Here is a 22,433-nt window from a genome sequence, read left to right on the forward strand (position 1 = left end):
TTTTCAGCCATGAGACACAATGACTGTCTGCTTCCCTGGATGCTCGGTACATTCCCCAGAAGCCTCGGCCTTCTCATCAGCCAAGCCCTGAAGTTACTGTCATTAGATTAGATTCAACTTTATTGTCATTGTGCAAAGTACAGGTACAAGCCAATGAAATGCAGTTAGCATCCAAACAGAAGTGCAAAATGTGCTATATAAAATATAAGGTGTATATTATAAATACTGACAGTACAGGGAGCATTGGATGTGCAAATATTATGAAAAGTATGTATAGGAATAAAATAGTACAAGTTAGATGTCCATAAAGTACATTAATCAGTGCAGGTGAGAGCAATGATGCTAGTGAGTGACGGAGAGGAGTTCAGCAGAGTCACAGCCTCAGGGAAGAAGCTCTTCCTGTGCCTGGAGGTACGGGAACCGAGGTTTCTGTAACGCCTGCCAGATGGGAGGAGGGTGAACAGTCTGTTGTTGGGGTGGGAGGCATCCTCGATGGTGTTTTTGGATTTGCCCGGACAGCGTTTGAGGTAAATGTTATTAATGGTGGGTAGCTGGGTGCCGATGATCCGTTGGGCAGTTTTCAATACCCGTTGGAGTGATTTCCGGTCTGAGGCGGAGCAGTTGCCGTACCACACTGTGATGCACTTAGTGAGTATGCTCTCGATGGTACAACACTAGAAGTCCACCAGGATCCTGGGACCAAGGCCGCTGCTGCGCCTTTTTGACCAGAGTGGAGGAGTTCAGAGACCATGTGAGATCCTCGGAGATGTGAATGCCCAGGAACTTGAAGCTCGACATACGTTCCACTGCAACTCCGTTGATGCAGATGGGGTGTGTGTATGGCTCCTGTCCCGCCTGAAGTCCACGATGATCTCCTTGGTCTTCTTGGTGTTGAAAGCCAGGTTGTTGTCAGCACACCGCATGGCCAGGTGCTGTACCTCATCCCTGTAGGCCGTCTCGTCGTCACCTCTGAGCAGGCCTACCACTGCAAACTCATCTGCAAACTTTACACGCCAGTGTTCAGGGTAGTAGTGGAGGAGGAGAGATTGTCTAACTTCACAGACTGGGGTCTGTTAGTCAGAGAGTCCATCATCCAGTTACAGAGCGATATGTTGATACCAAGCTGGTGAAGCTTGGAGATATGCTTGGAGGGGATCACAGTGTTGAATGCTGAACTGAAGTCTATGAACAGCATTCTGTCGGATTTGGGGCTATCCAGATGGGTCAGGGCAGAGTGGAGTGCTGTGGAAATGGCATTCTCAGTTGACCTGTTGCAGCGGTAGGCAAACTGGTATGGGTCCAGTGTAGCAGGGAGTCAGGATTTCAGGTTAGAGAGAACCAGTCTCTCCACTTCGGCACTGGCACGATGGTGGTGGTCTTGAAGATTGTGGGAATAACTGCTTAGACAGGTTTAAAATGTCCGCAAAGACCCCTGCCAGCTGCTCTGCACAGGCTCTGAGCACACGCCTTCCGAGGGTTCACCTTACTTAGGGTAGGGTAGACATCAGAGATGGAGAGCGTGAGTGGCGTTTCGTCTGGTGGTAGTTCGAATTTGATGTTGACTTCCTTATTCTCCCAGTCGAAATGAGCGTAGAAGTGGTTGAGCTCCTCGGGGAGGGAGGTGGAGCTTGTATATCAATTACCCTTCAGTAGCTACATGACGCCCATTCATTGAGACATCCGAACTTCTCCTGTGCAAGATAGATAGATGGACGGACGGACGGACAGATACTTTATTGATCCCAAGTTTGAAAGTTATTTTGCCTTTTTGACAATCATTGTGCAAGAATTACAATTTAGCTTCTTAAAAGTTGAATAAAATACAAACAAAATAAACATTAAAAGCAAATATATTCAAAATCACAGCAGAACAGACATATATTCAGAAGAGTACACACTTTAAAACACACAGAATCATTAGTATACTCTCTAATATAGCAACCTACTAAAGGGACAGAAACACAGTGTACTATTTACATTCAGATTGTGCAACAGTAGCTTCTAATTCCAAGTCAAATCTATGCTATGAGGGGGTGTCAGTACAGTACAAGGTGTTCGTGGTGATATGCTGTGTCAGCTGATTTTCATGGGAATTGTTACACCAACCGGAAAGCGGGGGCCAACCTTTTCTTGTGCTATGCAATAATGCACACCTTTTGATGCAGCAATATTACGAAAGAGACTGAAAGTATTTCCCTACCACCTCCTCTGCCTCCTGGGTGTTGGACGTTCATCATTTCTGGGTTTTTCCCTTCCCTGTAGTGTGTTAAATAGGTTTTAGTGCATGTAAATGGTCTGCAAAGGCTACAATTCCAATGTTCCCTCCCTATTGCTTGATGAAAAGTTGCTATTTTGAGAGTCCAGAAAGATTACAAAGGGACCCTAGTGTGCTATTTGGGGTTTTTCCCTTTCGTGTGGTGTGTTGAATAGGTTTTGGTGCATGTAAATGGTCTGCAAAGGCTAAAATCCTAAAGTTCCAAAACAAAAGGAGTTTCTTCCGCCTCCATTGGACTCCTTTGTTTACTTCCTGAACACAGTGACATCACTACGTAACTCTCACACTTCTATTGTCTAGTACTCCAACACATTGAACGTGATAGGCTAAGGGGGGGAGCTTTTTCTTTGCATTAAAGCATGTAATAGGGTACCTTTTTAAAGATCCACCTCCTGAATTTCCAAATTGAAGACCCTTAACGGGACAAATTGCTCTGTACAGGAGAGTCAAGTTAACTCATGGTTAACTCTGAACACCACCTGTAGTGACCTCTGACCCCTGACCTGTCTGCAGGACACCCAGGGAGTCATTTCCCCCAACTCTCTTCGGCTATTTTTTGCCATTCCACAACACATGCTGCTTATTTAAAAACACCCTACAGTAGCATGCGTCTCCAGCATGGGTGGTCCCGACAGGAACCCTAAACCTGACTCAGTTAATTAGTGTGTTCAGCCCGCTCAGCTCCGCAGGACCTGTTCGCTCCTTTGTTCTCCTTTATTGGCTCTTTAGTCAAACATGCCTGATGTCGTTTAGTTTAATAGGCTGCGTTGAGCCTCACACTTTTGATTTGTGGTGCATTATTACTGGGGTTTCTCACTCAGGCTGTGTTCTTTGTACTGTTGTCGAATAAAGCCATTATCGATGGTCTGTTCTGCTTACGTCACACACACTGCTCTTTTAGTAACTGCAAAGTGTAGTGCAGGCTTTGTATCTTAAAGGATTATATTCAGGCGTTTAACTGAGGCACATCTGTGTGTTTAGAGTCATGACATAAGCTTCTGTATTCCCATTTTTGTACTGGCGGGACTTGTTGTATTTGAACAGCTTCTTTTCAATTAAAATAAAGCGACATGCCTTAATTGAGTCATCCTAATCGACCAATGCATTTCAAGTTCATTGATAAACACAGACATTTTTGAGAGGAATTTCTCAATTTTTACGGTTCATTAAAAGCTTCCGAGAGAAGTAAATAAGTGATAATGATGATGAAGATCTGCACTGATAAGTAGACGAGTGCAGCTGCCTGTAGCGCTGACTATAGATGGACAGTTGTCCGTGTCTCTGGACGGAGGCCAACTGCAGCGACAGTAGTAGCGCTGCTCTATAACTGGAATGACTCAGCCTTACGAGCAGCACTTGTTGGACACACACACACACACACACACACACACACACACACACACACACACACACACACACATGCGCAGAACAAGTGTTTCTGAGCAGCTCTGCATTCTCTGCATGCTGGAGCCTTTTTAGGTTGCGACTTCTACGACCCCCCTGGATGTATCTCTTCACTATTATCAACCGTCCTGACAGCATTTATGACCATGTGGAGGATTTGGTTATGAAAACTGTCATGTCGGCTGAGTGTGATGCACTATTGTTGCATTCAGTTTAAAATACTCCACATTGTCTTTAATATTTCGACTTTTTGGTGGCTTTTCTTCAGATTCAAGCTTGTTATCTACTCTGATTAGGATTGCGGGGTCCATTTTTAGAAAGACTTAATCAGCTAAAACCCATCCTGATAAAAGCTATTACGGTAAACATACAGTCATCTTTGTGCAGAATCTGTGTCATGGCGTTCTGAGTTTCATAACCTGCACCGTTGCTTCTCCTTGTACGGCAGTCAGAAATCATTCTCATTCAGATGATTTTCATCTCTGTGAAATAGTGCTTCAATAAAAAATCCCAGTGATTGTTGCCACACGACAGATCTTCAGCTTTGATGTTGTTCTGCTTCCCATCAACGAGCTGGATGTGTTGTGTAACTGCCCCCCAGTGAGGCGTTATCCGGAAAAGCTGTTGTTTGCCAAACCAGTTGAAGAAGAACTGTATGAGAATACTGGAAAATTCCACTGTGGATCCCAAAATAGGCAAAAGCCGTCCTCTTCCAGAAAACCCCAACAAAAAGAGACATTGGTTGAAATCTTTGGGAGGGAGGAAGGTGTGAAATAGAGGGCACCTCCTTCAAATCTCACAGGGGACATTTTTTTATGGAGTGCATTGGGGTCATGTTCCCTGACAGAAGACAGAGCATCCTTCTCTGGAAATCTGAGGCTGTGGTAGGTGGTGAAGGTTTTCCGAGGAAACCATGAGTCACGGTTCCCCTCTCATAACCCTGTGGATGCTCACGATTGTCACCGGCTATACTAACCACCGGGGGTTGAATTCAATCACCAGAGTCATGATTATTCACGGTGGTGTTGGGTTTAGAGGGATTGAGTTGCGCCCTGTAGTGTTGTTTTAAATAAAAAGCAGAGGATGCATTTGCTTTTTCTTCTGTTATTTTGACCCTTCCTTCTTCTTCTTGTTGTTCAGGTCCCTACGAAGAGGAAGCTCCTTCTCCTTCATCACCTCAGGACCACAATGGGACTTCAGTGTGGTGAGGCCAAAAGTTACCACCATTTCTAAAATGAATGTCCAGCTTTATGAATAATCTCCCTGCAACAGAACCCTAAAGAACCCAATGTTCATCATGCATCGTTGAGGGTTGACCAGTGTTTACTGCACTTGTTGTTCGCACGCTTCCTTTGACAACACTAATCAGATATGCACCAGCCAAGTAATTTGCTTGGTAAAGTATCAGAACGACAAGTAGGAAACAGTCGGCTACAGCAGAGGCAAGGAGTCTCTCGCTATGGGAAATAAATCTCATAACTTTATCATTTGTTCTGGAGAAGATCGTATCATGCACCTCTCTCCAGTTGCAGATCATATTAGGCCACCTACACAACAGGAATGTGTAGTTTATAACTCATATAAACAACCTCCAGCAGAGCGGGGAGGGTGTCAATACTAAAGCATGAGCAATGAGCTCCAGCGCCAAGAGTGCCGAGAAGCAAAGAGTGACCCAGCATCATCGGCTTCCTACAGAATACACAGATGCATGATGTTTGCATTCTGTAAACACATCTGCACATTGCTCCGAGCTGGCTCACTTCTGTCCAGTAATGCAAACTGGGAGTGCACTTGAGCTCCGATTCCCGACACCATGTTGTGTTTTGGTTTTAAATATCCCCCTCTGTGATTTCATCTTAACACTGGTCATTGTCACAGCGATAGAAAGGGAATCGTTGTTGGAAAACAGCCACTGTAAACCAGTAACCCGTCCAGACCGCAGGACAAATACCTTATTTACTCTACCGTCCTCTAAACATTTTGCTCAATACAAAAGTTCCTTCCAATGTCAAGACCAGGGAATAATCTGGGTTTATAGAACCTCTTTCGTTTATGTCATTAGGTAAAAAAGTATTTTCTTTTGGGGGGAAAGTGGGGGTTTCATAGCAGCACAACTCAGTGATCGATAGACCAGCTGAAAATGTAAATAAGAAAAGATACTTAACAAGAACTAGTGAACACTTAGAGTCCCTTTTAAACATATTTTTCTAAATACACATTACTCTAAGCCATGGGGGAACTTTACTGACACATGTTTATCTGTAAAAGTTTGATCAAAAAGCAGACTTTACCATCATCTCACATCCAGATCAAGAGACCTCTCCTCCAAAGACTTCCAAAAAGTCCTTATTTTTTATGTTTAAGTTCATTTTGTTTATTGTGAATGGACCAAATTGAATAAATGTAATCTTTATAAGTCAGTCACATTTTTACAAGCTACCTAATTAGTTTATCCATTGTTTCAGATGCACATGAGCACCATTACGCATTAGCATTGTCTGGACAGCAATATTTAGATGTAACAAATGGTATGAATTGAGCTTATTTTGCTCACCTTATTAAGGCCCAGCGATGGCAACTATAAGCAAAGACTTGGTTCCAACTTGGCGACCAATACTGCCAAACCATGCGTTACACAGTCACTGTATACAGGCCGATGAATAATAGTCCTAAATGTGTCTGAGGAACAATTCAAGAGTTGTGCACCTGCAGCACTATTTGAGATTTACAGCCCGTCTGTGACATTTAACGGTATTATGAAATATAACCACAGTGTTGCAAATGCAGCACTCATTTAAGAGTTATGTCCTGGGGAGATGCTATGCCGTGCATCCAAACTCTGGATCTACAGCCTCGGCTTTCAACTAGCATTGATCCTCAGGTTCGAAGTGCCAACAGCGGAGGGAAATCTATAAACTTCTACATTCCTGGCCAGCTTTCTCCCCTCTGGCAGCGTACAGCTCCGTGTAATACCTCGCTGATGACTGATCTCGTGTAGCTCCCTCACGGTCCGGAGACCGAACGCTGGATAAAGGAAATCCAGCCCGCTCTGATTCCCCTGCCAGAGGAACATAAGGGCCTACAAAGTGCTGCTCGTGGTTTACAGTCAGCCTTAAACGAGACGAGCTGATTAGAAACATGAAAAGAGCGAGCCGATTAGACGGCATGACGAGTGTGGAGGCATGCTGGGGTTTACAGCTGCCTGAAACACAATCCACAGAGGAATAAAAGCAGGGGGTTAGAGGCAGGGAAGGCCAAGCACTCTTTATCTGGTGCCAGCCTGCTGCCTTTGATTCGCTCTCATGGCACGCTTAGATCATCCACTACAACCATGTGGAGCTTGTTAGCTCAGTAGATCTACTCAAGTACTGGACGCAATTACATTTGAGGGACAATTTGTTGCTGCTTTGTACTTCTACTGCGCTACAATTATTGATTACCTTTTAGTTGCTAGGCAGATTAGAATTAATGATGATAATTATAATCTCCCTTTAATCAGACTTTAGTTCCAGCAGCTACTCTGCAGTATACAAAGCCATTCAAACTAGCTGCACCTTTACCAGCTCTGAGAACACTTTAATGATCAATCATTATAAAACATATCAGAGATATTATTCTGAAATGAACCAATCAGACAATGACTACTTTTACTGTCGCTACTTTAAGTACATTTAGATGAGAGTACTTTCTACTTTCACTGGAGGAACATTTAGAATACTTTTACTGTGACAGAGTATTCCTACACTCTGGTACTTCTACTTTACTCAAGTACAAGACCTGAGTACTTCTACTTTACTCAAGTACAAGATCTGAGTACTTCTACTTTACTCAAGTACAAGACCTGAGTACTTCTACTTTACTCAAGTACAAGATCTGAGTACTTCTACTTTTACTCAAGTACAAGATCTGAGTACTTCTACTTTACTCAAGTACAAGATCTGAGTACTTCTACTTTTACTCAAGTACAAGATCTGAGTACTTCTACTTTTACTCAAGTACAAGACCTGAGTACTTCTACTTTACTCAAGTACAAGACCTGAGTACTTCTACTTTACTCAAGTACAAGATCTGAGTACTTCTACTTTTACTCAAGTACAAGATCTGAGTACTTTTACTCAAGTACAAGACCTGAGTACTTCTACTTTACTCAAGTACAAGACCTGAGTACTTCTACTTTACTCAAGTACAAGATCTGAGTACTTCTACTTTTACTCAAGTACAAGACCTGAGTACTTCTACTTTACTCAAGTACAAGACCTGAGTACTTCTACTTTACTCAAGTACAAGATCTGAGTACTTCTCCCACCTCTGCTTTCAATTTACTCCCCCCCTCCCCCACCATCGTTTTATCCATCACTTATAAATCTACTAAACGTCTAGAAATGAAAGACTCCTGGAGGTGTCTTGTTCTCTTATCTTGCCCCTGCCACTTTAGCTTGAAGGTTTTGCCAGCACTTTGAATAAAGTTCAGCCAAGTCCTCGGCTTTGAAGTGGTTGATTTTTTTTGTTCAGGGTACAGGTGGGGAGGGTGCATTAGCCTCGAGGCGAAAACCTTGGAAGCAGGTGAGGCGAGCATTCCCCGGGCGCTTGGTGAGTTCGCTCAGACTACATCAGGTACGAGGCCTCCGGGCATGGGGGTCTGTCTCGGTAAGAATGTGAGTCAGGTTTCCAACTGAATGCCAAGGTGAAGTAGATCAAACCAGGCTGCTTGTTTGGTGGAATGTGAGGGTGGTTAGGAGCCAGATTCTGTTGTATTTCACCATTTAAGCAACATGTTCAGACGGACAGAGCGGAGAGTCGCCTGTCTGATGAGCAGCTTTTATTCCGGTGATTTAATACGACTGTCGGCGGCTGGAATCACGCAAACCTCTGTAATTATTGCGGGAAGACCTTGCCCATACCCACTGCAATTTATATTAAAATAAAACCCAAATCTTCAACCACCGACCGTCTGAAGATTCCTCAGCATTCCTCAGACGCCAGGGTTTATTTTATATCACGATCCTTTGATAAGGCGTCCAACGTGCATTCATTTCAACGAGGGATCCAGAACAGCTGTATCATCCCTCTGCAGCGTGCTTTGATGTAGCATTGCAGCTGTGGAGCTTCTTCCTTTAATGCCTCTTAGAGGTTGATTACGTGTGTTAATTAAACTCACATTTCTGTGATGTTTAACGAGGGGTCATTAATGCGTGTTGTAATTTCTACTTCATTGAACATATCGGTTAAATGTCAATACACAGACAAACTCCTAAGTCTTTCAAACAAGCTCTTTGCAACCACATCAGTTTGACCCTGCAGATAATCTGGGGTTACTTTTTGTATATCCGCTCTGCAGATGGAGTTCATTCAGTCGTGCAGCACCAAGACCAGTGAACAGCTCAAGTAAAGCCAGGTTCAGCTGTCCTTAAACGCTATGATACGTTACTTTATGGGGGTCATACCACACCATACAAGGATCCAAAATGAAACGAGACAATTGGATGATACTTTACTGCAGGGGTGTCCAAACTCTGGCCCGGGGGCCAACTGCGGCCCATTGTCCATTTTGAATCTTAAAATATAATGGAATATGACCTGAAACTGAATTGCTCTTTTAGATATATGTATAGTAAACAGATAATACTCTAATTCCTAGCTAACAAATCTTAGTAGATTTTAAAAAAGCCCAATGCATAAGAAACCTAAAAACCCTTCATATTCCACTCATTATAAGCGGTCTGAGGCTTCTGTTTCAAGGAACGAAACACTGACAGAGCTGTGGTTAAAGCAAGGTATCAAGTATCAGTTACCTACATTTAATTCAATTTACTAACTTAACTTCAGAGGCAATATACCTTACATCCATTGAGAGGCCCAGCCCTTCATATATTTGTCTGTGTGTGAAGAACGTTTGGACACCCCAGCTGTCCTGTCAGATCAGGTGTGAAACGTGTCTTGCATTACAGCCTCAATGAGGACTAATATTAATGCAGATCAATAAGGAAACATACGATACTGTACGCTTCTTTGTGGGATGATATATGTCATTAGCAATATCCTAGCCTCTGTGGCTGCATTTCTTTCCCCACACAGTGCTAATGTAAGTCACTGCTCCCCGTCTGACCATTGTTGCTCCGTCAGCAGACCAGCACATGGTTTACATCATTTACATGTGACTGAGAGGACAATGCTCCCCCCAGCCTGCAATACACCCACCTCCTCACAAACATACAGGCTTCAATACACTTAATAAACCTCTGAGTGTTTGAAGTTGCTTTGCAGGCTCAAATCACTCTTTCTGTCTTTGTTGAAGTCTTACTTTTCCCTCCAAATATGTATATTTTTAACCAAACTGTACGAGTGAGACATTTCTTGGCTAGTCGGGCTCCTTTCTGATCCATCCGTGGGTCAGAATAAGAAGTGTGTGTGATGTCTTTGTCCCATGTTACCGTCCTGTCATCATGCTGGTATCTTAAGTCCTTCATTGTCTCTCTGAGAGAAAGTGACGAGAGTTGTTTGGGTTGTCTGTACCTTTTATGTAACATACAAATCTGTCAGTGTCTCCCCTTATGAGTAACAAAGCAGCCAGGCCCAGTTTCTATAGCATCAGTGAGTGTTTGTGTGAGAGGGAGGGGGTGTGTGTTGTTGAGTCAGAGTGTTTACGCTGGACCCAGCCCACCATCTGAACAAGCCGCAGCCTGTGGTGTTATTGGGCGTCTGACAGAGGGATTAACAGAGGTGGCGGGAGCAGGACGTCTAATTTTCCTACAGAGATGAGTTTTAATCTCATGTGTAAGACCAGAGCCTAACACAATATTTAACTTGGAGGGAGATTTCACACTCAGGCCTTTCTTTGTTTTGGAGGTTTTTCTGCTCCAAGTTTATAACACACACACAAACTGTCCAATCAGCAGCGTCTGATGTACTCCAAAGGGATGATGAAAAACTAAAGCCTACCCTGGAGAAGGCCTGTGTTATATTTAGGCTTTATTGGACCATGATTGGCATCAGGCGATGCTCCAAATACTAAGTTATTATAGTTGATTTTTCCATCGATGTGAAGAACTAAGGAGTTAAATTGGCCAGATAAACCAATAGCAGACCAGTTGATTGCTGCTAATTGCTTTTATATACATATCACACTTTCACTACTGCCAATTAGGACATTTTAGGTGAAGTTATCAAACCTGATGTTGAATTTTATCCCATTCAGTCTGTCCACACATTATAAGGAAAGGATGTGTTTATGTAAAAATGAACCAATTGTAGTCTTTCATTTCAGTTAGCTTTGAATCCATAACTCCGAAAGGTTATAATACATAAAAAAGGATCATGATGTATTCATAAAAACATGTACTAACTTTGAAACCAGTGTGCATAAAATACAAAACATTTGAAAAGTATTTTGTTGTTTCTCCTTAAAGAAATATATATATAAATATGTATTAATTTTAAAGAGATGAAGCTATAGCTGAATAAAAAGGTGTAGTCACAGGTGAAAAGCCTCATAAAGGAACACTAAACAGCTGCATTAGTAATAACTTCTATCTTGCTGCTCAGTATCTTATATGGCTTTTCAGTTCATTCCTCAGCCAGCTGTAAACCCATCAGTGAAACCTCTCTGCTCACAGCCTGTAATTTACATCCAATGCAACCCTTGTACACTTTAAAGCATGTAAAACAAACAGGTTGGAGAGGAAACGACAAACAAACACACACACACACACACACACACACACACACACACACACACACACACACACACACACACACACACACACACACACACACACACACACACACACACTCATCATCAGACACTCCTGATCGCTGTGTGTCCAGTTTGGCACTCACCTATCCATCAGGTCTTTGTCCTGTGTGTCCAGCCTGAAGCAGTCTGGGTTAATAAATGGCGGTAGTATAGATCCCCAGGGGTCCCAACCCTGACATGCCAGACTCCTGTTCTCACCTGACCCTGCCTGACAGTCCACATGCAGGTGTTAAAGCGTCCTTCCGCCTAATTAACCCTTTCCTGTTCTCTCAGGACCTCCAGCAGAGTCTATTGTAGCCTCACTAAAGAGCTACGAGGGGCAGTGAGCATGATTGGCCTGAAGTGCGAGTGGGGAATGGGCTGGTTGTAAATTGCTCGGCTTGTTGGTGTAGTGTTAGCACGCAGACAGGGATGTGTACTACTGCACAAAACAAAGACATGATGCAAGGAACTCAAGAATGTTTGCCCAAAGGACCAATCAGAATTCAGATTGGATTGAGTGGAAGTTTGCAAGAGGGATCAAAATCAGTAACAGACTCCTTGTCTAAGTTGTTGTCGACTGGGCTTCTTACTTTCTGCGTCTTAATAAAGTCTAATATGACATAAACGTGATGCATGTTGAGTCTCCAGCTGACATCCTGCCTGTTCACCTCTCTCCACAGAAGCGGAAACGCAGGGAGAAGGATGACAGCGACGCAGTCAGCCTGTGCAGCCTCGACTTTAAGGTAAAACACACACCTCTTTATTTCACATTACGGAAACATCAAGGGCTTTCCCCACTCTCATTGATAAAGAAAATGAAACCTTTATTGGGTTTAGTGTAACCATTCGGAGCCCAGCCTTAGTTTCATTTATAATATCGAATTAATGTGTTAAAGGACTTTAGACTTTAAGTTTAAGGCTTCTAAATGGGATTTAAAATCTGCCACTGAGCAAAAAACTCAAAAAGCCTGCTCACTTTTACTCATGAATTAATAAACAGCCAATTATGAGAATGAATATTGGTTTTGTCCACAACATGCATGCCAATCCAGACAGTGTGCAACTTATTAAGAATATTTAAAAAATCATTCTGTGGCAAAGGTCCGTGCCAAATTGACCCCAATGGTTCTAAGCGAGTGGCTTTGGTTTCCTGTCTGCAGGCTACAGGACACAGTGTGCATGCTTCTTAAAAAGCAAACCGGTTTAGGATGTTGTGCTTTAATCCACACAAACGTAATGAAGCTTAAACCAAATGAGCGTATCAGGCTGATGGGCCTCACCCAGGATCAGTTTTCCTGTAGATATGGTGCTTCAGAATGATTTGCCTGCAGGGTTTGAGCCATAAGAAGAGGGATATGAATCTCAGTTTATCTCCTGCTTTGTCTGTTGTGTTGTTCAGACTTTAAAGGTAACAACTGCTAACTGATGGCCATATCTGACCTCCTGCTGTGCCTGACAGACTCTGTTTATTCGGAGCATATCAGTCCAATGACTCAGCCTATCACGGAAAGACATCCAGATAAAGCCTGCGTTTGTTTGGTGAAGCGCCCGTTGGAGATCTGAGAGTACAAACCTGCTCCGGTGCAACTGACAGGCAGGAGCGGCCAAGCTGGAAAATACACCTCACTGTGTGTGTGTGTGTGTGTGTGTGTGTGTGTGTGTGTGTGTGTGGGTGGGTGTGAGATTTGCACAACAATCAGTGGGTGTTATTATTGTAGAATGATCTTGTCATAACTTACCTCCCTTTAGCTTCAGGCTCATTTTCGCTTCTACATCACCAATGGTCTGTGTGCCAGTCCTCTTCTGAACCCAGTGATGTACCCCAAAGTTTTAGGTTAGAAATGTACAGTACGGGTCCTAGGCACATAGAAACTGCCGGATGCTAACCTGCATATGTTGCGCAATTTGCACAATTAGCTGAAGTTGCGTTAATAAGCATATGCAAACAGTAGGGAAAAATGTCTTATTGAGGATTTGAGTCAATTTCTGACATTATCAGGATTGAAAATTGCAGTTTTAACCAGAAAGTGACCCGGGGGACTCATTTTTGAAGACCTTTGGGTCAGTTTTATAGGTTTAGGGGACTCAAAACTGCATTTTTGACACTGAAAAGGTCAGAAATTGGGTTACAGTCGTCATCAGAATGAAGGTGGAAAATGATTTTTCAGGGAACGTGTAAAAGACACACACACACACACACACACACACACACACACACACACACACACACACACACACACACACACACACACACACACACGCCACAGACAGGATATGTTGGACAGTTCCCCAGTAGGTTGGGTTGACCACAAAATGAATGCATCACCCAGTTTACTGTAAAGTTTCTCAATTGATTTCTTGAGAACAGATACCTACTCTCCTTCTCAACAGCCCTGAGTGTTTACTGAATATTGGTTTATATGACGCCCTATGCAAAGCTGGTCTTTTGATGATTTACCTTAAAAAGAACACACTAAAATCGTCCAAATCTGCCAAGCAATTGTTAGCTATTGTCTGCATATTCTAATTAATGCAACATGCGCTAATTGTGCAAATTGCCCAACATATGCGAGTTAGAATCCGGCAGTTTCTATGTGCATTAAACTCCTCAGTATGTTTGGGAATCGATCGACCGTACAGATTGGGATCAACCTGTCCCCTCTCTCCGTCTTTCCTGTCTGTCCTTTCTCAATGCTGGCTGTTTTTGTCCTGCACCCACACGAGAGGGATTAGACGTTCAGCCTGGACTTCTGTAACCAGTTGGATCAGTTTCTCTGATTTAACTAAACAAATTGACGGGGCACTCCTTGATTTGTAGCAGAGCAGTGTGCCCTGTCGTGCTTTCTTTCTTTTCTTGTTGAACACACTAATCCCCACACACTGTGTTCCACATACAGAGGCAGGGCTGGGATTCTGACTCAAGAAGGAAGTCACTTTGCTCTACAATTTCTCCCATTTTTAATCAGCCTGTCAATTATTTTCCACAAAACTTGCTCAGAGGCCAGGGGGATGTCTGACAAACAGTCTGAACCAGGAGACAAACTATCATATCCAGTATGTCGAAGATACGCAGCAAATCTAGAACAATGACACGGGAGTTTTGCTTTAAAAAAGGTGGTAATAAGTAATAAGTGATTGGGGCTGTAAACTGAATTATAAACAGCTGGGGGAATACTTTACATGATTAGGGGTGTAAATACAATTATTTACAGTAGGGTAAATGCTCAAGTCTTAGGGTCTGAAAGCTACGTAAGCTATACTTCTCTATAGATGTTTATTTTAATAATGGATGTTCTGCTTGTGCCAAGAAATACAACGTCAAACAAGAATGCATTTGGCTGATTGGACATTAATTATAAAGCGCTACTGAACCAAACATCCTGGAACAAAAACATTTTCAGGATGTTTATCGTTATACCTCTATGGTAGAGTAACTTAGGATAAGATAAGAGGTACTGTGTTACTTTTGGTTACAGCAGCATAAAACAAAACTAGAGCAGAAAATAAACAATTCAAAAATAGAAACATCTCAAAATAGAAATAGAAATAAACCGGAATTAGAGAAAGATATATATATACAGTTTACTATGAAGATAAAGGATCTGACAATTGAAGTTAACCCAATATGAAGCAGGGTATACATAAGAGTATATCTTGGTAGGGTCGAGTGCATTGGAAAGATCAGCTTTGCTTAGGGGGGTCATATAAACCAATATTCAATAAACACACTCAGGGTTGTTGAGAAGGAGAGTAACTCTCTGCATCTGCATTCATCTTAAGGTATCCCATCCTACTGTGGAGCTGTCTAATATATCCTGTCTGTGTGTCTGCGCCTGTGTGTCTGCGCCTGTGTGTCTGCGCCTGTGTGTCTGCCCTGTGTGTCTGCGCCTGTCTGTGTGTCTTACGGAAGTTCCCTGAAAATCATTTTCAGCTTTCATTGTGATGACGACTGTACGATTCCACTGAAATATAGAAATGCATGGAATTTATTTGAATAATGCATGTTCTGCTTGTGCCAAGACATAGATAAAATAGAATAGAATGGGAGGATGAAACCCTCTTTATTGGTCACATACATGCACACAGCAGAGCACACACGGTGAAATTGGTCCTCTGCATTTAACCCATCCTAGTACTAGGAGCAGTGGGCAGCTATTGTGCAGCGCCCGGGGAGCAATGGGGAGGGGGGATTGGAAGTGTCCGGTGCCTTGCTCAAGGGCACCACAGCAGGGCCTAGGAGGTGAACTGGGACCTCTCCAAGTAGCAGTCCACCTTCCATATTTCAAGTCTGTTTAGGGACTTGAACCGGCAACCCTACGATTCCCAGTCCAAGCCCCTACTGACTGAGCCCCTGCTGGACATACAACCTCAAACAGGAATGTTAGTTGGCTAATTTGTCAGTAATTATAAAGTATGCAAGGAAAACTGAACCAAACTTCCTGGAACAAACTAGATGTTTACTGCTATACTCTCAGGTGCATTATGAGATCAGTTCTGCATAGGGATGTGAAGATAAACCAATCATTCAGTACCAACAACATCCCACCATACAGACACACTCAGGGCTGTTGAGAAGGAGTGTAAGTCACTGCTACCACTTTATTATAACCTCTGTGTGTGTGTGTGTGTGTGTGTGTGTGTGTGTGTGTGTGTGTGTGTGTGTGTGTGTGTGTGTGTGTGTGTGTGTGTGTGTGTGTGTGTGTGTGTGTGTGTGTGTGTGTGTGTGTGTGTGTGTGTGTGTGTGTGTGTGTGTGTGTGTGTGTGTGTGTGTGTGTGTGTGTGTGTGTGTGTGTGTGTGTGTGTGTGTGTGTGTGTGTGTGTGTGTGTGTGTCATAAATGACTTTCGTTTCTCCTCAGCCAAAGCTCTGCCAGTTTCACACGGCGGGTTTCACTGAGTCGTAGTTACCTTTCTGTGTTTGGTAGCAACCAGCGCTGCTATGGGTGTAAATACAAATGTCAGTGTGTGTGTTTCCAGAAGTGTGTCTTCAGGCAGTTGTAGGATTCTATCACTGTCTACATATCGAGCTCTTCATCTTTTATATATTTGTTTGTGCAGAGGAGTGGAGGTATTTATAGTCCTGCGGCCTCGGAGCAGAAACCTATTCTTCTATCGGCCTGAAACGCCTCTTGACTTCCTGAACATCACTATGTAAAAACTTTGTACGTGAAAGGGGCGGGACATCCAAAGTGGTTGACCAGAACCAGCCAGCTAACCAATCAGAGCAGACTGGGCTCTTGTTTCAGACAGAGGGTGAAAAGAGGAGCTGCAGCACAGGCAGCATGAGAGAAAGCTTTAAAGCATGGGGACGTCACAGCAGAGACACTGAGTACTGATATGAAGCTGAAAATGACCGCTTTTTAAAGGTTTCCTGTTGCTGACCTCCATCAGCAGAGGGCAGCAGCTCCTCCTCTGCCCTCTGTTGTTTTAAGTCCGTCAGCACTTCTTCCCCAGAGCTGTAATTACACCGTCCTTCGCTCTGCTGCTGATGTGGAGGTTAAGTTGAGCTCAGCCCCTCAGGACCCAGTCGCTCCCTGGCACGGCATAGGTTGGAAAGCGGTGAAACTGCATTACTCATCCTGCTGCAGCGCTGAGTGCAGACAGGTTTTGGGAGTGTAAATCCGGCTGTGCTCCAGCTGCACAGCTCCGTGTGACTGTAGGCTGCGAGGCCAGGCAGGCCGGGCCATGTTGTGTTTAGTTTTTATAGCTGCCGGGCCAGACGTGAAGCTGATTCAGACAGTCCTCCCTGTACAGGGTGAGTAACAGCAGGGCTTCACACAGTGTCTTCTGCCGGCACGCATAGCCTACACACAGACAGACGGATTCATGCTTTAATTGGGTCCTCTGTGACTCCTCCGTCTGCACAGTTTGTGGCTCTTCTATCACTTGAAACCTTAATTCAGATTCAGAATCCTTAACTAAGAAGTAGCAACAACATCAGCTGGGAACACATTGCAGGTTGTTCTGATACTGAAGTCCCTGAAGTTAACGGCCAATGGTCCAGTTGGTCTGCAGCCCTTCTGACCGCTCCGTCAACAAAAGAGAGAATGAGGCGTCAACATCAATACGCCTCAATCAGCATCTGTGTTTTGTCACCCACACACACACACACACACACACACACACACACACACACACACACACACACACACACACACACACACACACACACACACACACACACACACACACACACACACACACACACACACAGCACCAGCATGAAGCCTCTGTCCTGTTTCACACCTCTGTGTTGACCCAGAAGGGAGATGGAGAGCCATGACCGGGCTTTGTCCATCTGCTTGAACACACACACACACACACACACACACACACACACACACACACACACACACACACACACACACATTGTGACACCCTGGCTCCCAGCGCGTCCACACGTTAGCTGCTCCATCAGGCCTGACACCTTTTTAACTTTTATTTCTGTGCATTTGTGCAGCAGCTGTTGGAGTCTGTGGCTTTAGGTGTGGTTTGTCTTTCAGCCATATGTGCATCCTCCTGTCTGCGTGAATCTGCAGTAAATCCAGCAGCTACCCTGCAGTATACAAAGCCATTCAAACTAGCTGCACCTTTACCAGCTCTGAGAACACTTTAATGATCAATCATTATAAAACATATCAGAGATATTATTCTGAAATGGACCAATCAGACAATGACTACTTTTACTGTCACTACTTTAAGTACATTTAGAGGAGAGTACTTTCTACTTTCACTGGAGGAACATTTAGAATACTTTTACTGTGACAGAGTATTCCTACACTCTGGTACTTCTACTTTACTCAAGTACAAGACCTGAGTACTTCTACTTTACTCAAGTACAAGATCTGAGTACTTCTACTTTACTCAAGTACAAGATCTGAGTACTTCTACTTTACTCAAGTACAAGATCTGAGTACTTCTACTTTACTCAAGTACAAGACCTGAGTACTTCTACTTTTACTCAAGTACAAGATCTGAGTACTTCTACTTTACTCAAGTACAAGATCTGAGTACTTCTACTTTACTCAAGTACAAGGTCTGAGTACTTCTACTTTACTCAAGTACAAGATCTGAGTACTTCTACTTTACTCAAGAACAAGAACTGAGTACTTCTACTTTTACTCAAGAACAAGAACTGAGTACTTCTACTTTTACTCAAGTACAATATCTGAGTACTTCTTCCACCTGCATCAGTCCTTGGTTCTGTCCTCGGTTGGTCTCGACACTAGGAATAAAAACCAGGTCTTTAAACCCTGAAACTGTTGCCCTTTCCCCCACTATGAAACCAATCAACATATGGGCTGTAGTTGCTTCCCCCCCCCCCCCCCTCAGTGGTATTGAATATACAGGTTTTAGTTCAAACATCTGCCTGAGTGTGTCACATGCCCCCCCACCATTGATATTGTAAGTGGTCCCCTCCCCCCGGCTGATGAGCCTGATAACGGCTTTGTTTAAAGCAGAGAGTGTTCCCACTCAGCTGCTTTGATTACAAGCTAACAAGAAAACGTCCGAGTATTAATGACTTTAGTCGTGTTATCAGTTTATTAAACACAGTAGTCGTTTTAATACCTGATATGGAATCTGACATAATCCCTCTTCTGTGTCGGGGCTGTAAAGGTGATTTGATTTGACTTACAGGTCATCATGACCCATGATCACAGTCAAGTAGTAAAAAAAAAGAGCAAGATTTAAAGATTTTCTTACGTATCACAACCGTATCCTTTTCTGAAAGCTCAAATATAATAAATAATCAGTCATCATAGAGATATTAAAACTGTGAAAAGCATGTTTGACGAGCTAAAATGCCATTTTAATTAAATAAAAAGTCATTGAAAAGTCAATCAATTAAATAAACTAGCAACTTTTTTATTTGACTAGGCTGTAATAGTAATCAAAAGTATTCAAACAATTGAAAAAGTACTATGATTGTATACCTTTTTTAATAATAGCCCTTTTTTAACATCATTTTTTAATTGTTTAAGCTGTAGAAGTAACCAAAAAGTATTTCCACATTAGTTAAACTATTGAAAAAGTTCCTATTTTATATGTATTTGCATTGATAGTAAAGCTAGTTCTTTAAAAACTGCATCTTTTTCCACCTACACATTTTAAGTAGTAAAATGAAGATAGAATTTGAAACCACAACGCCATTTCTTAAAGCTAAAATATAATAAATGTGTCAGGAATATCAGGGATTTAAAAACTGTGGAAATGAATTCTCAGGTTTGCCGAGCTAAAGATGCCATTTTACATTAATCAAAAAGCAGAATTTGTATATTCATTAACTGTTTAGGCTGTGATAGTTACCAAAAAGTATTTATTATGTATTTGTATCCATAGTAAAGATAGTTCTTTAAAGGCAGCATCTTTTACACCACTTTTAAACCCAAATGTGAGGAAAGTTTCACCTTTTTTAGCCTCGTATTTCCCAGTTACTGCAAACCTTCACCCGGTTCCAAAAGGCCCAGTCTTTTTCCAACCCTCATCAGAGATGTTTTGAGTCAACTTCATTTAGCAGAAAGCTTTACCCGTGAACTTAGAAATTCTCACTACTGTTTGAGTCCGAGTGGACGGATCAACAGAGAGCCTGCGGGCAGCTTCTCCCCCCCGCCTCCATGTAAACCCGTTCCTGCATCATCCCCAGCCATGCAGCTTGCTCCTCCCTGTCTGAAGTCCCAGTATAAAGCCCTCCCTCTCCCAGTCCACCTCAGAACAAAGTTTAGAAAGAGTGTGAGTGAGGTTAGCCCTGACCCAAGGGGAGGAAGAAAAACCTCATATGGAGAATTCATTTATTTAACTCACACAGCTTTTTTTCCTCTCGGATTTGGATTACTGGAAGCTGACTAAGGATTAAAAAAAAAAGGATATTGTGTTTTTTATTGAAAGCTATGGTGGCTTACGATGAACTGGGTAGCTTGGTGCCTATCAAACGGACTCTGCAAGTGATAGACTACCAGAACCAAGCCAGCAAAGACTCAGAGGTGAGCATCAGAAACACGCTGTGGTGGTGATACTTGTACTTTTGTTAAGATGTTTTATCCGGATGTCCTTCAAATGGAATCATACCTTTGTGTCAGATTGTGAGTGAATCAGCGCCTATCCCTGTTTTTATCTCACCTGGGCACACACTACTTGTGTTTGTCATGTGTGTGTGTGAACTTTGTGCCTAGGCTCAGCTTTGAGATACTAAAGTTAATCATTGAGTTTCAGCGCACCCTCAGGGTTGTGTATTCCCAGTCTCTTCTTCCTAAATATGCATCCCAGCAGACAGCTCAGCCACAGTTTGGGATGTGGGCACAAACAGTGAAGCAGCAGGGGGTAAACTCCCAGTCAACAACCCAGTCTAGAATTACTTCTTTTGACCTCGACATTTAGAAAATCAACGTATGTGTCATGCAAATTCAGCCGAGCAGCCTGAAAGCATTCCTTAAGCTGCAGGAACAGGTGTGGAAACCAAGGTGTGCTACTTTAAAAAAAATGTTTAAAAAATCACAGCTTTAGCTACTTCCTTTTTAGCTTTTAAGGCATGCACGGTTCCCTTTTGGATTTCAGGAAAGATGTGCTTCCGTTGACAGTAAACCACTTGATAAAAGAGAAGTGAGTCCTGTCCTGTTCTTCAGTGAGCTGCACACATGATTCACTCTGAGTTTCCACATTGTGCTGACTCGCTGATGACCTCCACTCTGTTCTGGTCTCTGTTATCCCAGGGTCACATCTGTGATATGAGTGACATCAAAGCACAGGAAGCATTTTTGGGGGAAAAACTCTTGGCGATTAAAGGGGTTGTAATCTTAGGTTAGAAGTTTGCAGAGTGCACCACACATGGACAATACGTTTGTCTGGAAACTGGTTCCCTCTGATAATCCAAAGCAGCAGCAGCAGCAGCTCCAAACCCCCCCTGGATCCGTGTGGTTTCCTGAGGTGATCCAGACTCAGCGTAACTCTTTGGTCAAACTGCCAGGAATAGTAACTTTCCCTGTCTGTCTGCACTGCTGATAAACAAAGACTGGGACAACTGGTTCTTTTGTCATTCTGGGGCCAGTCCACAAAGCACATGTGTTTCCACTACTGACTTTCAGGACTGTTTTTACAATACTTTTCTTTGTCTGCTGAGATTTAAAGGTCCCAAATCAAAATCCCGTCCGTGCACGTGGTTTCAGAGTCAAAGCTGTTAACATGTGGCGTCTCTTTTTTTCCTGGCCGCTGCCACTAGAGGGCTTTTGCTAAATCCTCAGAGCTTTCTGAGACTGCATGGCCGCCGCAAAACCAGACTTTGTGGATCTGTTTCCCAGCTGTGTCCGCAGAGCCCAAAGCCTTCAATGGCTGCTCTGTTTTCCCCAGATTTGCTGAGCCAAGGCTAAAATCCCATTTGGCCTGAGTCAGGAGAAAAGACATATCGGGCCTGCGGTGTTCATTTCAGAGAGCTATCCTTCATCAGCGTGAAGATCTGGATGTAAACTTCAGAACTGCTAATTACAGCTCGTCTCATCATGTGGTGTTTTTTGAAGAGGCTCTGAAATCATTACCTCAGCTCTCCAGATCTTTGATTTTTCTCTGTGTGTGTTGTTGCTGGAGCGAGGCCAAGCTGTTCTCTTCTTTCTGACAACCCCAGGGCTGGGTGAGAGTAGAGAGAGAGGGAGGGGGGAGGGTCACCTGGCCCAGGTGTAGTGCTGCTCTCACGCGAGGCCTGTTAGGGAGCCTGTCTGAACTCGCAGCCGTTAACAGTGCCGTGAACCCCCCCTCCCCCCGCCATGCTGCACTGTGTAAACTCTTAAGAGGGGCGCAGAGTCACTGTCTGTTTATGACTGCTGTGGTGGTCTTTTCACTCTGACACACTGCTTTTAAAGAACTGGAGCAATAAAGAAGCAGACCAGCCTTTTAAATTAGGCTTTTAACGTGTATTTTTTATTGTAACTCAGAATCAGAATCGAGTTTATTGCCAGGTACGTTTGCACATCCAACCAATTTGTATTGGTGGTGCAACGAACCCACCCTCAGGGGTAGCTGTTGTCAGGTTAGTA

General features: G+C 43.3%; 1 protein-coding gene across 2 annotated transcripts in view; it reads left to right on the forward strand.

Annotated features, from left to right (window-relative positions):
- net1 (neuroepithelial cell transforming 1) overlaps positions 1-22,433 on the forward strand; it is a 29,754-nt gene that overhangs the window by 2,825 nt on the left and 4,496 nt on the right. The window contains exons 2-3 of one of the 2 annotated variants that reach the window (XM_063905163.1): positions 4,820-4,883; positions 12,095-12,157. In XM_063905163.1, the coding sequence (XP_063761233.1) occupies positions 4,820-4,883; positions 12,095-12,157 (127 nt within the window). Of the gene's footprint in view, positions 1-4,819; positions 4,884-12,094; positions 12,158-20,114; positions 20,394-22,433 lie in introns of those variants that run through there. The other variant, XM_063905164.1, reaches the window with a different exon arrangement.

This window comes from Eleginops maclovinus, chromosome 17, assembly GCF_036324505.1.
Source record: "Eleginops maclovinus isolate JMC-PN-2008 ecotype Puerto Natales chromosome 17, JC_Emac_rtc_rv5, whole genome shotgun sequence".
Lineage (NCBI taxonomy): Eukaryota > Metazoa > Chordata > Actinopteri > Perciformes > Eleginopidae > Eleginops > Eleginops maclovinus.